The sequence below is a fragment of the Cyclospora cayetanensis genome, unplaced genomic scaffold (genome assembly GCF_002999335.1).
Source record: "Cyclospora cayetanensis isolate NF1_C8 unplaced genomic scaffold, CcayRef3 CcayRef3_contig_51, whole genome shotgun sequence".
NCBI lineage: Eukaryota > Apicomplexa > Conoidasida > Eucoccidiorida > Eimeriidae > Cyclospora > Cyclospora cayetanensis.
In genome coordinates, this window is record NW_020312492.1 from 217,742 (window position 1) to 234,293 (window position 16,552).

The 16,552-nt window shown below is 51.0% G+C and overlaps 2 protein-coding genes across 2 annotated transcripts; one reads left to right on the top strand and one right to left on the bottom strand.

Moving 5' to 3' along the window:
- Positions 1-160: 160 nt before the first annotated feature.
- LOC34621657 (GDT1-like protein 3) lies at positions 161-3,334 on the bottom strand. The gene is made up of 7 exons (XM_026334868.1): positions 3,215-3,334; positions 2,531-2,638; positions 2,028-2,301; positions 1,387-1,490; positions 936-1,032; positions 495-593; positions 161-234 (listed from the first exon to the last, which is right to left on the bottom strand). Exons 1-7 carry the CDS (start codon positions 3,332-3,334, stop codon positions 161-163), a joined length of 876 nt encoding a protein of 291 aa, XP_026190653.1.
- A 6,018-nt stretch (positions 3,335-9,352) lies between these two features.
- LOC34621660 lies at positions 9,353-16,128 on the top strand. Its single transcript, XM_026334869.1, has 13 exons — positions 9,353-9,490; positions 9,714-10,439; positions 10,626-11,030; positions 11,136-11,366; positions 11,688-11,900; positions 12,026-12,151; positions 12,284-12,473; positions 12,594-13,279; positions 13,474-13,707; positions 13,969-14,306; positions 14,498-15,407; positions 15,638-15,862; positions 16,054-16,128. Exons 1-13 carry the CDS (start codon positions 9,353-9,355, stop codon positions 16,126-16,128), a joined length of 4,497 nt encoding a protein of 1,498 aa, XP_026190654.1.
- The last annotated feature ends 424 nt before the right edge of the window (positions 16,129-16,552 follow it).

The following is a 16,552-nucleotide window of genomic DNA, read 5'->3' on the forward strand; positions in this document are numbered from 1 at the left end:
TCAAACGCCTGTAGGTTCCGTCGCGTAGCGAACGGGGGCCCTTCCTTAAGACGACCTGCCAGTGAGTGCTGGGCCGACATGGGGCGAGTTAGGATAGCAAGTTGGCACCTGAGGCTCATCAAATGAATGGCTCTAAAGCTGCGAACTATCGTGGCACTTCTCATTTCATAATACCTCCTGAACTGAACAGCTCATCCACGACGGTGAAGAGGGCGAATGATAAGAAACAGATCCCTGAAGTCAATCAAAGGCAAAGCTGCGAGGGACATAGACACTTTAGCACGACTTTCGCAGCTCACAAAACAAACTTTCCCCCATGAGAACAAACCAAGTGCGCTCGCGCAAGCATGTAGATGAGTGGGTGGGTGCTGTCTCGCGTGCACACTTGTTCAAAAGCCTACAAACGCACACACTTTGTTGCTCATATAGCCTAACGTGTTATTTTGAGCTACAGTTCCGCAGTAACTAGGTCTCTCCATCTGAAAATCCCTGACCTCCGATAAGTAGAACAAGTCGCTCTGAAATCCTTTTTGCAAGAACGTTGCCGCCTAAGACGGCGAGTCCTGTGCACAGGCCGTGGCCCAAGATGGCCCCTGTGAATAATACTCAAAAAACAGAATGCGGTTGCAAACAATGAAGACGTAAGAGTACAATCAACCAGTACGTCAATTCCCCGGCAGCCGTAGTGTGCCTATGGGAACAAAAGATTCGACACAGAAGTCGAGAAGTTTTTTTTTGCGCTCTTTAACGACTGAATCCCATCCCCGAAGCACAGTAGAAGAGCAGCAAGCACGTCACGTGGGGAAGCCCAGAGGTAATGTGTTTGCGCTGTTCTTGCTACAAGCTCGAAAGGCTCTGGAATATTACCGCTGACGAAGTGCGAACCCCTAGAGCGTAAATTTCTGACCCTAGAAGCAAACACTTCGAAAATTTACCAAGACAAACCGCAGAAGCGCTTCTATCTGCCGCCAAGGCAAATGTTGCAAGCTGAGACCTGTCACCCCACTCAGCCATTAGTGTTAATGAGGCAGCCTGGAGAGACGCAAATAGAACATTCAAAATTTCGTTCTCGTCAATGCCTAATTTATACGACACAAAACCACACTAATTCAGAAGCTCAATAGCTCTGGGGTCGCACTACCAGCACAAGGTAACTTAAGGAAAGAACCTAATGGGGCCTCTTGCCAGTACTGGCACACCCAAATACACACGCACAAACATACCAAATGGCCGTCTAACGATCGTGCAGGTCAGAAAAAATGGGTTGAGTTAGAAAGCTAGTAAAGTTGCACATGGTAGCCCTCAATCCAACGCTCGCAGCCCGGCTTGCCGTAGAACTCCATCTACTCTTAAGTATATAAATAATTGAAGGAGTATGCATTTTACCTGTATGAAAATAGGACTGAAGAAGTAGCGGGCAGCGCGAAGAAGCCGCGAGGGCCCAACTAACGCTGCTCCATGCTCAGGCCGCGACACCTCTTTCAGCTCCTCTGCGGAACGCATTAGATAAAGAAAATTCTGTGGGACGGATTATTCTACAATGAAGAGATAGGGCGCCTAATCAGATACTGAGAAAGAATATGGGGATGGAAAAAATTCGATCTTAGAAACGATGGAACAAGCAGCATGGGAATAAAGACACTAGATATAACTTGTCTCATTTTACTCAATCCACCAAGCAAATTGAAAACCCGCAGGGACCACACAAGGACCATCGCAAAGAGCAAGAAACACGGCGCGGAGGAGGGAAGTGATAATGAGCCTGATGGGGCAAGAAAAAGATATACGAGTACACTGCATTAAAAGCATCACATTTAAAGGCATCAAACATAATCATGATAACTTAAATCCTTACAGCGCGAAGAAGGCCCTGGCAACACTCAACCCCGACGCCTTTGCCTCTTTTCCGAACCCATGGGTCCATAATAGAGAAAAATATATGTGTACAGATGAACAGAGAAATCCATAAGGTATTAGATGTATCAAGATCTTCAGGAACATTTATCTATTTCCCTCTTCTCATGTACCTGGTTCTTCATTATTCTCTTCATAGATCATGGCATCGTACAGCATTTTAAGTCCAAAAAGCACAAGAAGAGCAGCCATAAAGACAGTGCGCAGTTCCTGCTTGAGAAACAACGGGATTACTCGTCCACCTGCTGCAGCTAAAAGGGTCATAACCGCCAAAGCCAAAAACCCTCCTGCAAAGACGTGCCAGCGTGTGCCCACGTGCGGTCCTGTTTTGTCAGAGGATTCGCTCTTCGTGCAGCGCATCGAAAGAATGGCAGTGATTAAAAATGTCTGTAGAATTGCATATTTTCACATGCACGAAAGGAGAGTCCTTTGGTCATTATGCTGAGGTCACAGCAAGCCCACCACCGTGGCAGCGAAGCTACGAGCTCTCTCTGCTGTCAGATTATTGAATAGTGTATCAGAAAGCGAATAACGAATAATCATTAAAGATCAACTAAAGAGCGGCGAAATGTCAAAGTGTACAAATGGTTCGAAGGGAAATAAGAATAGAACACACCTTATCTCCTAACTCGGAGCAAATGATCATAAGTAGGGTCCCAATGAACGCAGAGCTCCAGCTTGTATCCGTTGTCCCTGTCAATGAGAGAAGAGGTGTAGCTGATACCTCCAGGGCCCCACACAACGACAAAAAGACGCTAATCACCAAAGCCGCCCAAGAAATTGGCGGACGACATGAGTGCTTGAGGAACGGAAGCAAGGTATTTTTCACCTTAGACTTGCATATTATGTGTGAGTTCGTTTGACGTTGGTCCGTGCTAATGATCCCCTGAGAGAGTCTCTGCAGAGGCACTTGCCTTTCCTCAAGTGAATGGACACAGCAAGCACTACAGCCCTCCATTGGCACGAAGCCCCCCCTAGGCCAACCAGCGAACGGACTAAAACGAACGCTATATGAAAGACAGTAGGAAGGGAGGCAAATCCGGAAAGGTATCCACCGGAGAAGACACGGCGAAGGCTATAACACAAGTGAACCGAGGATAGGAGAGCCACAGGATGGAAAGAGCAAAGGAAAAGGAAGGGAAGTGACCTGCAAAGCGCACGTGGCTCGATGTTGTCAGGACAGGCCCTACAGATCTCGGAGGCTTCAGGCCGTCGGTGAGTACTGAAAATGAAGAGGAAAAGAAAATAAAGAAAATAAGAGGAATTAGTCCTATATTTTTGACCAGCCATAGGGCATAACCACTGGGGGGCTGTAAATTGCTGCCTGGGCTGCATGCACACAAAAACCAGGGGCTGATCTGGTTTCATGCACAAAACGACAATCGATTTCTTTGATCGCTTGAGTAAGCAATAGTGGCATGTTCTTTGTTCTTAGTGGATTATTTCTGTGCAATTATATGTCCACTAAGCAGGTTGGTAACATCAAAGGCGCGATGAAGTTCAGATTGGTGGCCTAATTTGCTCGATATCCCAAGACCCCGTTATGTATGGCGGCATTAGTGCTCTTTGCTTCAAATCAGTGCATATAAATCCTGCGTGAGTACCATTCATGGTATGTTTTTCATCTCTTTCTTCGCTAACATCAAACAACACGGAGTGTACCATTAAAAGAATTATACCCCTCTTGGTCACCTAGTACTTGGACAGGGAATTTTTGGCTATAGCTTTACAGTTGTGCTTTACAAAAAATCAATAAGGTGGAGAATTGCGTAGGTTTCTACACGTGGGTAGTGCACATCCTGGAGCCTTCATATGGAGACCAGCCAAGCCCAAACCTACTTTTAAGAAACAAACAGAAAGCTATTCAGAGTCGTTTCACCAAAACTCTCCTCCTTCCGAGTACTCAGTCTCATGTATCATAAGTAAATAGAAAGTGAACAGCTAGTGTGCAACAAAGTGCACTCTCAGAGCATGGCGAGCACTCGCAGTTAGCTGCACATACGAGGTAGCAGACTGTGCTATACTTTGGCACTTTCTACCACAGTACTAATATTATACCAAGAATCAGTGAAGAAGCAGCATTGCGCTTTGGTTGTTCGTACATTATTTTTGAGCATTAACTCAAAACAGCGAGAAGCTTTTTTGTGAGCTTCGGCACTGCATGCAACGTGCAATTAGCTGTGCATGCTCGAGGTGCTTTAAGGGTGCATTCGCACCCACCCTAGGCGTTTTCCACTCTTCATGTCGTCACTCTTGATGGGTGCGAGCAGCGGATATAGGGTGGTCTTTTCGAAAAACGCTCAACAACGTTTTGTGAAGCTTGAATGGTATTTGGAGTCAAGTGTCTCCCTACAAGGAATTTGGCTACAATGCTTTCGTTGTTAATACGGCAGCATTTGCTGCAGCTGCTCCCCACTTATCAACTGTCCTGGAATGTAGTCAAGCGGTGTGTTTCCCTACAGCAGTTGTCTGGCTTTGTTTAGGTCATTTGGATTTTTCAGTAATCCAAATTCACTCTCGTTGGAAAAAGTGTGAAAGACGCTCTCGCAAAAGGAGCAGACGGTGGCAGAACTCCTGTTTAGGTGGCAGAGGCCTGCTTGAACTCTGCTGTGAATACAGTAGCTCCCCACCTGTAGAAAGTAACAGACTGCCAACCGACACAAGTGTTCATGGATACGTCATTGAGGTGTCGACGAGCAGCAAAATACTGCGGCGCTAACAACGCAGCATTAGTCTCGTGGGAGTCCTCGGCGTGTGGGTCGGATCACGTGGGTCGGGGTTCAAGCGTTTGTGATTTGCGCTTCTGCAGACGGCCTTCTTTGATTTGGATGGGAAAATTAAGATGCATGGTAAGCGCATCAATGCTCTCAAAAACGCATGGAATTTTTGTATTCGGACCTTTGGGGAGCTGGGGAAACGGGGCGGAGGGCTGGGGTGCAGCTGAGGCGCTGTCACTCAGAAGCCAAGGCAATGGCACATGCTGCACGGTGCTGCCGAGTCGGTTAGATTATCTTAGTAAGGATTGGAGGATATTCTTAGGGTCGAGGGATTCTGCTCTGTCTCAGAGCATGCGGTTTAGGGCTAAGGGTTTTGTTCGAGTGATGCATCCACAAAAGATGAATTACTTTGGTGCTTCAAGAGCGAGTGAGAGCAAATCCTGCGTTTTGGCTTGTAAGAAAATCCACCCCAAGGCTCTAAGATTTTAGAATGTAGGGGCTGTGTGAGCCGGCCTTAGCCTACAGTCGAAATTGGACAGACATAAAACTGGAGAGATACTGCTTTCCTAAGTGGACCAAGACGGCCCCCACCAAATCATCCGTTTCCATCTTGGAATATCGGGTCATAGCATTTGGAGCTGCAGGCGCATGTGTAAAGCCAAAGAGTTTGTACACCGGGATTGGGCCCAGCTGAAACAGCCTGCTTGGTGACCCAACAGCGTGAGACAAGGAAGTGGCAAGCCTGCCTTGCCACTTAACAGCGCTCATGATGTGTATGATGAATGGGTTGATTCCGGTGCCTCAACACGATGACGCAGAGTTGTCATGGGGTGGCTCTGCAGAGCAGTAAGAGGACACGGTTCTGAGCAGAAACACTGTACTCGCTGCTTATATATTGCTTCTCATTCACAGCTTGGCAGAAACCGAGCAGCATTATTAAGGCGGAAAAAGGAACTTAGTGAGAGCTGGTGAGGCGTGGAAAAATGCCGATATTATCTGCGTGGGCGTCAAATCACTGGCCAAATCCACGATAAGTCTTAATTGTATATTGTGAAAAGTTTTAAGGCTTTGATAGCCGTAGCATGGCTTGTTGGCTTGGCCAATCACCATTATACAATGCAAACGTTCTCCTTACAGATTATCCACGGCTTCTATTGAGACTCATTTGACGCCCATGCATCCAGAACTCTTGGCATTACCCTGAATGGCAAAAGGGTGAAGCACCGTCATGTTGAGGATGACGTACTCTGGTCCAAAGCAACGCGAGTACTTTGTCGCCCGTACACAGCGACTCACCTTTGTAGTGCCTTTTTGCGCAAGGCGTGTTGACATGTTCTTTGGGCGTAATCAAAACATTTAGACCACAATGGAAAGATCTCCCGGCCCTTCTGCTGGACTGGGATGCGTCCCGTGCCAGAGGAGTATGCGCTACCATGCCCAGAGTGTCCGTAGCTGAACCCGCACGATTCTCCTAATCTAGACCTCTTACAGCGCCTTCCAGATGCTTAGTAAATCGGACCGATCTGACAATGAACGTCATTGTTGGACTGCCGAAGGCCAGAGGTTGGGATGACGTCTACATCATTGTCAGTACACTCAGTAGATTTGCCAACTTCCATTCTTGATACAGCTTCTCCACGGTTTGATATGCTGCCTAATTATTCTTACTTTATGTCTGAGAGCTGTACAAAGTAGTATGAATCTAGGATAGCGATTCCGAGTTCGTTAGTGCTTTCTGCAATACCACGTCATCCTTGATGAGGCACCGTATCCGACCCACTCATCATTAACAAGATTATCGTTGTTCATGAGGCTACAAGTTGCGTTGTCCTAGCTCCTTCGCCCTCACTGAACTCCACAGCACGCAGCACTGATCAAATGCGCACGCTCCATGGGCTGACGCACGGCATACCTAGGACTATGTCGTGGTAGATGGATCCAAGATTGAGGTCACAATTTTGCTGGCTTAGACGCAGTTTGCCTTGAAGTGGTATTTGCTTGCTTTGGCCTTGCCAGTCCTTGTGTTCTACCAGCCGTCAGCACAACTAAGTCTTGGGGAATGCACTAGCCAGTGGACAGGCAGACTGCACTTCTGCGCCGTCTCCTCGAATACCAGATCCACGTTGTGTCCAGTGACAAGTAGCCCAGGCAGGCTTTGACCCTTGATGTGAACTTGAATCAGCGCAGAAGTTACAACCCGGTGGTTTTCCAGCTGCGGCTCTATCTTGTGTGGCCCCCTTCACAGTACTACACTTAGCAAGGCGGACTTGCCGCTTTCTTGTCTCACCGTGGTTGGTCACCAAGCAGCCTGCTTCCGCTAAGTCCTGTTCCGTTGTCCATAGTTTTTGGCTTAGAAGAGGGTGATATTCGGTCTGCATGAACCAGCCAACGTGACACTTCGATTAGACTGAAGTTGGGTAAGTGCTATAGCAGCTGTTAGTCTACTTCGAAGCTTTTACGACCAGAGCTTTTTATTCTCAGTTCACGGATATCTGGCTTCAGCGTTCTGAGTTCTCACAAAATTCGTTGTTTAGCTGATCTCTACATCGACCGATGAGTCAGGGCTTGCAAGGAGGCTTGAATCATAGTGGTATCTGCAGGCACGCGACCTTTTGTGCATAGTTGCAGCCACCAATGATGTTATTCTGCTTCCAATGAGCATGCAGCGTTAAGCACTCCTCTCTCTCCATCTTGCAGGGTACAAACGGAGTTACATCTTGACCAGGGCGATGAAGTTGTGGAGTACGTGCCCATCCTGTTGCCAACGAAAATAAGAATGGGATTATTGAATTAGCAGATGCTTTGCTTGAATTCATACGATCTCTGTAGGGAATCCAAGCGCTTGACTGCAATCTCTGCCGTTGGATGAGCAGGGAACGATTGCATCAGAGCACCCAGTGCAGCCACCGGAAACGTTTCACCTAACGTTCCGCAAAGTGACCCCTATTATCAGACTCAGTAAAAGTCAATAGAGCTTCGCTGAGTGCTTACAGAAGAAGATACGTGTTTCGCTGTCTGGGCCCCCAGAAGTCCTGAGAGAAGGGGATAAGAGCAGCTTGTGGGCACTTGGCTGCACTGCGTTAGCACGCCGAGTATTTACAGCTAGTCGCAAACAGCATCTAGCGCACGCGAAAAAAACAGTGTGCCTTATCATATCAAGCTATTACTCCTCTGAAATATTCAAGGAGCACAAACAGACAAAGCAATCAGTACATTGCACAGTGCTCCGTAGCTACACAATTTCATGCAGTTGAAGGCGCAAAAGTGTAGTTTGGCTCAGTACAACGGAGCAGCCAGTTCGATCATAGCACTTTTGGCTTTCTTTTATCCTTATTTCGGAATAGCAGATGATGCCAAGACGGGACCGCGTGTTTGAATGGCGGGAAAGCTTGCGAAGTTGTAATACAGTTGTGGTGGTTTTCGTTGTATCTATGGAGACCATAGTAGGAATGCTACATACCTACTTAAGGCGCAGCCACGCAGCCTATATCCGTACAGTATGCAGCGAAATCTGTCATGCAAAAAATACAAAACTGAAAGCACAATTCAACTGCATATTCAGAGGGTGAGTACATGCAGCGCCGAGCAACGCAGGAGGTACGCCCTATGCACATTTCTGCATGACCCTGTCAGTTTCTCTCGGAAAAATACTGCTTAACAGACAGTACTGAGTATTTGGTACAATACAACAAATCCACCAATTAGACACAGTTTTATAGAGCAATGCGATGCTGAGCCGGAAAGTTGTACTCCCTGAAAGAGATGACCTAGTGTACTCAATACCGGATGACTCGATGCCGTCAACGGTCCAGTCTACTACATGTTGGATGATTTATGATGATACGAGGCAGCAGCAGCGGCTGCTCCAGCGGCACTGTTTTGGGGCTGGTGCTGCTGCTGCCGCTGCGAAGCTGTTGCGCTCGGTTCCGCATGCGACTTGCCCCACACAGGATGAAGAAGTCTGCATGCGCAATATAACTGCAAGCCCAGAAGGGTCAGTGTATAAAATGTAACCGGCGACAAAATATCGTTGGTCGTACCGGCGCGACACGGCCATCAGCGGAAGCAGCCCTGGTACAGCAGCAGCACAATTAACGGGCAAAGCAACAACACTGATATATCCGGCGGTAATCGTTTTGGAGCATCTACAGGAAACGTGAGGGGAGTTGTCAATGACTTCAACGGTGACAGCGTGCCAACTGCTGCAGCACGTGGGGTCCTAATGGTATGCTTGTCACCGCGATCGTGGTGGACTACCACCAGTGGTATTCTCATGCAGTAGCGTTCAAGACTGATCACAACAGCAGCCATTGGAGAGGAGGAAGCTTTCATTGGCCTCTCCCACAGTGAGGTACCCAGACACTCACGAGGTGTATGCTGCTACCGAAGCGCAGACAAGCCCCTAATCGTAGCAACAGCGAACCGATTGTCTGAAAGGGGGGACAGGACGAAATCTGCGAATACCCATAGCTTTGAGCCACTACCAGCACTAACAGCAACAGAAGCGGCCGCAGAAAAGGCTCATCGACCTGAGGTGCTCGGTGCAGGCGGCTCGTGCTGCTACTGTTGCTTGCCAGATGCTCACCTAGTCCGATGCGGCACAAGTGGCAACAAGCGAGCGGCTGCTGTTGGTGTGGAGAGGAGTAGCCCCCTCGGCTGCCTAAGAAACACCAACTGCAGCTCGAGTATTGACAGCGCCAGAAAACAGCTGCCCCCGGAAGATGCAAGTCGAAGAGTTTGAAAGGGCTGTGAGCACCCTTTTCGCCCACGGGAACGCACCTGTTAGTCCAGAGAACCGCTGCGAGGCGGAGCAGTATTTGACAGGTGAGAGGGGATGCTGCGATCGTGGTTTATCTGAAGTGTGCCGTCTGCTTTAGTAGTCCTACTGGCGCGTTGGCGCTGTGCTTCCTTCTGCTGGCGTTCGGCAGTGCAGCTGCTCTTCTCATGTGTGTGGCTCTGCATGAAGATCCATGCAATGCCGCGTGCACCTTAAGCATTGGAGAGTTTTGTGGGAAGCAGGTGTTTTGCGTGGACTTAATCAAGTGCGGAGAGCAGTAGCAGCAGATCTACAGGGTGCAGTAGGCCAGTGTGGTGTGGTGTGTTGCGTTGGCTACTGATGGCGTTCTATCGTGTGTGTGTGTGTGTGTTGCAGCACTATGCGGCAGCAGCAGCGGCAGCGTCTTGCTGCTGTCGGCTTTGCGAGCGCGCTGCTCTTTGGAGACAAAGTTTTTTGCTCTCCAGCAGTTGTTACAGCTGCTCCCGCAGCAGCAGCAGCAGCAGCGGCAGCAGATGCAGGAGATGTTGTTCAACGTGATGCGGCTGAGGGTGTGCAGCGATTCGCTTTGGGCATGCAGTAACAGCTGCGGGGGAGGCAGACCGAGGGGTGTTGCTGCGGCGTTTGCTGCTGCTGCAACAGACGCGGCATCCAGTCCCGACGCTGCTGCTGTGCATAACAAGTTGGCATTGGTGGTTGCTCGGTTGTTAGCAGCAGACGTCGGTGGAGCAGCTCCAGCGGCAGCAGCAGTCGCAGCAGCAAAGGGGACGAAGGCGGCGTTCATGCCGCTGCGGCAGTTGCTGCACCAAGGGATCTCTGCCCTGTGCTTGCATCTCCGCGAAGCGGGAGAGGAAACAGCGGAAGCATTGGCAGCAGCAGCAGCGATTGCGGAGCGTTGCATGGCGTGCAGCAGCGCGTCGTGTGCTTCGGAAGCAGTACATAGTGCTGCAGCCATACTGGAGTCGCTCCGAGTGGCATTGCGGGTGCTGCTGGTGCTCCATCAGGAATATCTAGAGGATGCACCTGCCTCCCCTGTATGCGTTTTTACACATGCGAAGGGATTGCAGGGGTTGGGGCCTAGTTGGTGTGGTGGGGTTGCTGTTGGTGTTGTTCTGCTGGTTCGCTCTTGTCTGTGGAGACGGGAAGGTGCTGCCGGCTGCGCTGCAGCTCAGCAGTGTGGTGGGCGATTTTATGATGATTCTGTGATTCTATGCCTGCAGCTTTCGGCAGCACTCAAGAACTCCTTTCCGTATGACGAAAATGTGAACCCCAACGCGACCACTGCAACCTGCCCTCCCCCCTTCTCCCCAATGCTGCTGCAGCTGCTGCGGCTTTTGCAGTTGCTGCACAAGCACAGCCCGGCACTGGGCAGTGTGCTGCAGCTCTGTTGCTCCGTAGTTGAGCGATACGTGGGATGGATCGACTTGCTGCTGCCGGAGCAGATAGCAGTGGCGGAGGTGCGCGACCACAGAGGCGACCACAGCAGTAGCACACCGAACTTACTGCAATTGTTGGGAGACACGTGGCTGGCATCAGGCTACCCCGAAGCTGCTTCTGCAATCGTAGTTTTCATACACCGCAAGATGGAGCCTGCAGCCAGGATCGATCTGCTTTGCCGTATGAAGGTGAGATTCAGGAAGAGCAGCAGGTGGTCTAGGCATTGTTCTATGCCTTTCGCAGTAGGAAAACGTATTGCTTGGATGCCCTTCTTGTCTGTGGTGTTCGTACAGCTTGTGGAGTGGCTGCTGCATTGCATTCCTCACGCTGAAATCGCAGCATCGCCAACAATGCTCACTCCATTCGCCAGCATGGTGAACACAGCAGTAGCAGCGCTGGCAGAGGCATCCGCTGCACTGGCAGAGAAACTTGAGACGGCGGGAGAGTGCGACTCCTGGGTTTCCGATCGAGGGAACTACAGTCCACCAGCTACTGACAGGAGTCGAAGGGAGCTATTGCAGCGGGTGAGAGGCCTCTTTTCACTTGTTTGCACGCATTTTCCTCCACCAGACAGCTGCGGGTATGTGCGGGTCGCTTAGAGGTGTGCAAATTACCTTTTGAGATGGCAACTGCCCACGATTGGACTTGACTAGTAGCGGGCACGTTGTAATGCATGGGACTGGAGACAATATGGCGGGGGAGAGACGGCAGAGAGACCGTTGACTTGTCCGCTGCTGATCCTTCGCGAGTTGCGAGGCGCTGCACGTGATCTTGGATGCATGCATGAAAGGCCTTGTATCAACGATTCCCCCTCCCCTTTGGATTCGTGCTGGCTGCTGATGCAGGGTATGGCGGCTATGTGGTCATTGGTGCCACTTTCGTTACAGTTGCTGGGTTCTGGAGGCTTGGAGGTGTCGAGCACTGTAATCGCATCGCTTTCTTTGCTACTAAGCAAGTCGTCCTTGCTGAGGCGTCATGAAGCCATGCTGTTGCAGCCGCTGCCCTCATCCCGTTTTGAAAGCCTTCTGCTGGAGTTGTTACAAGTGCTACTCAAGAGGGTCAGGCTTCAGCCTTTGCCACTGGTGTTAGAGATGCTGCTTGTGCCGCGCTCCTGCTGTTGCCATGGAAGCTGCTGGATGGATGCTCTGACTCGATCGATACTTGTGCCTCTCGGTTGTCGCAGCTGGCTGAGGTTGATGCGCTGATGGGAGCAGCACAGCAGCAGCAAATGCTGCAAGAACAGCAACAGCAAGTCGTTTATAGCAGCCTTGATGACGAGGAAATCGAACAACTTGCTGCCTATAAGGAGGTAAGTTGTTTACACTTACGTTGGGATACTTGCATTTACGGCCTGTCGGGGCTAAGGCGGCTCGGCTGTCACGACACTCGGCAAGCGTTTGGGGTGTACGGCAGTATTTCTGGCTTAAGGTGTGCGCTTCAGGCGCTAACGGTTTTATTCCGGCGGAGCTGTGTAGCCGACCAGACGCGGGTGTTGGTATGGATCCAGGAGGGGCTGCAACAGCAAATGCAGCAGTACCAGCAGCAGCAAAGTCTACAGCAACGCCATTCCCACCAACAAGAATTCTCGGCTCTGCTTCACATGCTGCTTGTTCTGACCGATGACATACACGGTACGAGCCCTCTTCTGGCGTCTCGTTTGCCCTTGTTGGTGCTGGTTGCGTCGCTGACGCTGCCCCTGCGCGCTGCGCGATCACGCGTGTACGCTCTGCTTCGGAATGCGTTGCTTTCAGATTTGCCAGAGAAGCTGAAAGATACATCCAATCAGCTGCATACTTGTCTGCTGCAACTGCTTCAGCTGCTGCATAGTCTGCATGAAGCTGCACCCCTCTTCTCTGCGGCGGCTGCCGAAAATTTCATGCGGATTCTTGTTCGTGTTGCTCCGCTGTTCATTAAACAACAGCAACACATCCCTGAGGCGCTTTCGCTGTTGGCGGGGCAACACGGGGTTTGTAGCAGCAGCTACAACATTGCACCCAAGGCGTGTCTGGCGTTGCTGCGTTTTGTGAAAAACTGCTTGCCATACTCTGCTGCATATACGGGGTTGCTAGTGCAGCATCTGCTGCAGCAGCAGTGCCTGGATATACCCAGCTGCAGCAGCAGTGCCACCACACAGCATCGCCAGCGTCCAGCCACCCCTCCAAGCTGCAATAACAGTAGCAGACAGGAGCCTCTGGCGTTGGCGGCTGCAGCAGATGTGTATGTACACCCAAGGGCTTTTCAGGTGGAGCAGCAATTGCTGCTCTATGAGGCAGCCGGTGTACTGTTGGGCAGCAAATTGCAGCAGCTGTCTGCTGCGCCTGCAGCCGCAGTGGGAGGTGCCGAGGGTCAGAGTGCCTCAGCGAAAGCTGCGCAGGAGCGCGTCTTGCTGCTGCATGCACTTTTGTCCAAGGCAACTGCGGCGTTCACCTCAGATATTGTAAGCACCCATACCGTGGAAGGGCATCTGCAGCAACGGTTTCCGCTGCAGCAGCAGGCCCTTAAAGCAGCTGCTCGGAGCTCAAGACGTCACTCGAATCGTGCCGCAACAGGCAGGTGTTCCCGTGCAGCTCAAATGGATTAGGATCTATCGACATTTTGACCTTGCGGCGTTATGCTTTGTTGCTTGTGCAGGACTGCGGCTCATCAACGTTGCCGGCAACGGCGGCAGCAGTCGCGGTATACTGGTCTCGTTGCATGAATGCCTTGGCATCTCTGTCAAAGGGCTTTCAGCCATTCAGGGGGGCATCCGTTGCAGGGGATGAAGGCTCCCCATCGACACAGACGAGCGTCACCGAGGCTCCTGCAGTGGTAGCGGCCAGAGACGCATGGCTACAGACTCTTGCGCTCTTCACTACTGCCTTACTCGTGAGGCATCCTGGCTCTTTATAGTTGCAGTGGACTTGTAGAGTAGGCACCCGAGTGCTCCTTCAAATGCAGTGCCTTCTGTACTTCTGGCCGCCGCCTCATGTTTCCACTTCATTGTTTCTTTCTCTGTATTAGGAAGAGGAAATACAGTAGTCACAGCGATAGGTGTAGCCAGGACTGTCAACGTGCTAGGGTTGGATTTTGTGCTGTTCGCTGTAGAAGCTTGGGGTGGCGTGGGGTACGATGCATGCTGTGTTGCAGGCAGCAGGAGCCGAGGGCAGCGTCTTAGAAGTTGAGGGCACAAGCTTGCTGGTATTGCCTCCTATCTTTCCTGCATGCATTTTCCTGCTGCGGCGTCTACTGTCTTTATTGGGGCCCCTCGCTGCATCGTCTACTGGCGCACTTTTGCCGCTACTTTACGATGCCGTACTGGTAGACGCAGAGAGTCCAGCGGCGGCAGCAGCAGCAGCAAGCTGTTTGCAGCAGCAGCAGCATTCTCCAGAAGCAGCAGCGCAGCAGCTTAGCGGATTCTGCATGCAGATCTTTGTCTCTCTGAAGGGGCCTGAGCTGACAGTGTTGGTGCTGCAGCATCTCCCTATGTAGGTCCTCATTCTTGCTCGTGTTGCATCCTTACCCGAGACAGGATGCGTGCGTTGGCGCCTTAGCTGTATCGCTGTTTCGTTGCATGGCGTTGGTCGCGGGCAAGTTTTGCACAAAGCACCTACCGGATGCTGGGGAGATGTTGAGAACGGCTTCCAACAATTGCGTGCACCGCCGTGTGTGCATGCAGGATATTGGAGAGGCATCTGGGGCTGTACTTAAAGGCTGTTGCTGCAGTGACGCAGGAGCCAAACTCTGCGGATCTACAGCGGGAGTGCCGGGAATTGCAAGAGCAGCTGGTGTCTCTTGTTGCAACAGCAGCAAGAGAAACACCTGAAGCTCTGCTGAACTTTGCTGCAGCCTCCTTGCTGAGTGCTGACAATTGCAGGAATGCCAGCGAAAACAAGGCTTCCCTTTTCCTCGGTGCACTTCATGAGTGTTTTGTAACCGCCGGTGTAAACAATGGTGGCTCCAACTGCAACAGGCCGTCGACAACGCAACATGCATTGCTACGGCTGCTGCATCAGCAGCATCAACAGCTACACATGCTCCTCTTTGGTACACTGCGTCCGACACGAGGGGTCTCCGCGATCACTTCAAGAGCACCTCACGGATCCCCTGCGTCTCAGGAGATTGCTTCTGAAACATGGAGATGTATTTTACTCATTCTTTTGCAGGCGTGCTGCCCCGGCGCCTGCCCTGTTGTAGCAGCTGCATCCTCGCAAGCTTGGGCGCAAATCGCTGGAGCATTTCTGTGCAAGCCTGACAGGCTGACAGATGTTGCGCTGGACCAGGAGCGGCAGAATCAGTTGCCATCCGATTTACAGCAAGTCCAGGAAGCGATGCGAGATTTTATAAAACAAAATGTCGCCATGGAAACGCAGCTGCGGCAGCGTCGCCCCCAGATGGGGTCGTCTCAGTCTGTCCAACAGTCTGAGGAGATGCAATCTCTGCGGCAGCAGCAGCAGCAGCGTGTTCGGAGCATTGAAGTGCAGCAGGCCGGTCAGCAGCTATCTCTGTTGCTTCCTTTATCTTCCCTGTTTAGCGCCACCGCTGACTTGTTTGTCTCCCTCAGCACACAGGATCCTCAACACATCAAAGTACGTCCCTACTGCTTATTCTGACCACTGGCTGCTGCTACAGACGCGGTTTCTACCGTTTACTTCCCGCGAAAATCGTCAGTGTTGCTGAGTGTGGCACAAGTTTAGGGTGTTGCTTTGGCCTCACTTTCCGGATTTCTCCATGTATGCCGCACGTCCAGTCCCTGTCGCCCTAACGAGCAAATTATGATATAGTGCGTTGCGCCATTGTGTTTCGGCTGCTGCCACAGGTTGCAGCAGATATAGGAGGCCTCTGGCGTACACTTGGGTATGGGATACCACCTGGGACCCCACAACGCACCGCATCAGCAGCAGCAGCAGCAGCTGGTGCAGCTGCAGGAGCCCAGCTGGGGGCATTTTTCATTCCCCTGCGCAGCGGCATTCAGGATTCACTAGCAAGGGCCCTCGCACCGCTCATTTCGAACCCTGGCGGCTCCGCTGCTGCACTTCTAGAGGTACGTGAACTTGGGTCGAGTTCTTAGGGCTTTGGGGAGTTACTTGATATATTGCAAGTGGTTAGATCGAAATAACACGATACTAACAAACGTGAGCGGAGAGAAATGCCATTGTTAGTTCTCTGTAATTCGTGTATATTGCCTGAGATGATTTTGCTGACACTATTTGGTGGAACGTTTGAGTGTTGCAGGCACTTGGGCAAACGGAGGGCCAGCAACTCCGAGCAGTGATTCGGGCATGGCAACAACGAATCATACCTAAGTAGACATGCTCCCCAGAAAACGTCGCAGCGGCAGGAGCTAGTGCTGCGGGGCTGCATGCATTGGATTATCCCGAGCAGCAGTGCCATCTAAAAAAGATGGTATAGCGTTTTCGTGGGCCCATAAAATGACGAATATTCTGCGGTGTCTTTTGGGCTGAGGCTAACATATGTGTAGGCCCCCTGTCCCCAAAGTGTCACGTAGCAGGTATATTTTCTAGCACTCATTTTGGCTATATAATATCGTCTTTAATTGATTGAGAATTGGATAGAACCATAATGTGCGGAGGCCGAACCAAGAACTGGCATGTGCAGGTGTTGTACACTACGTGTAACCCTTCGCATGGGGCGACGGCATATGCACGGGGCCCCTTTTAATTTCGCTACGGCCTTTTTGCACAGTAAAGGCCCTACATTATTCTATTAGGGA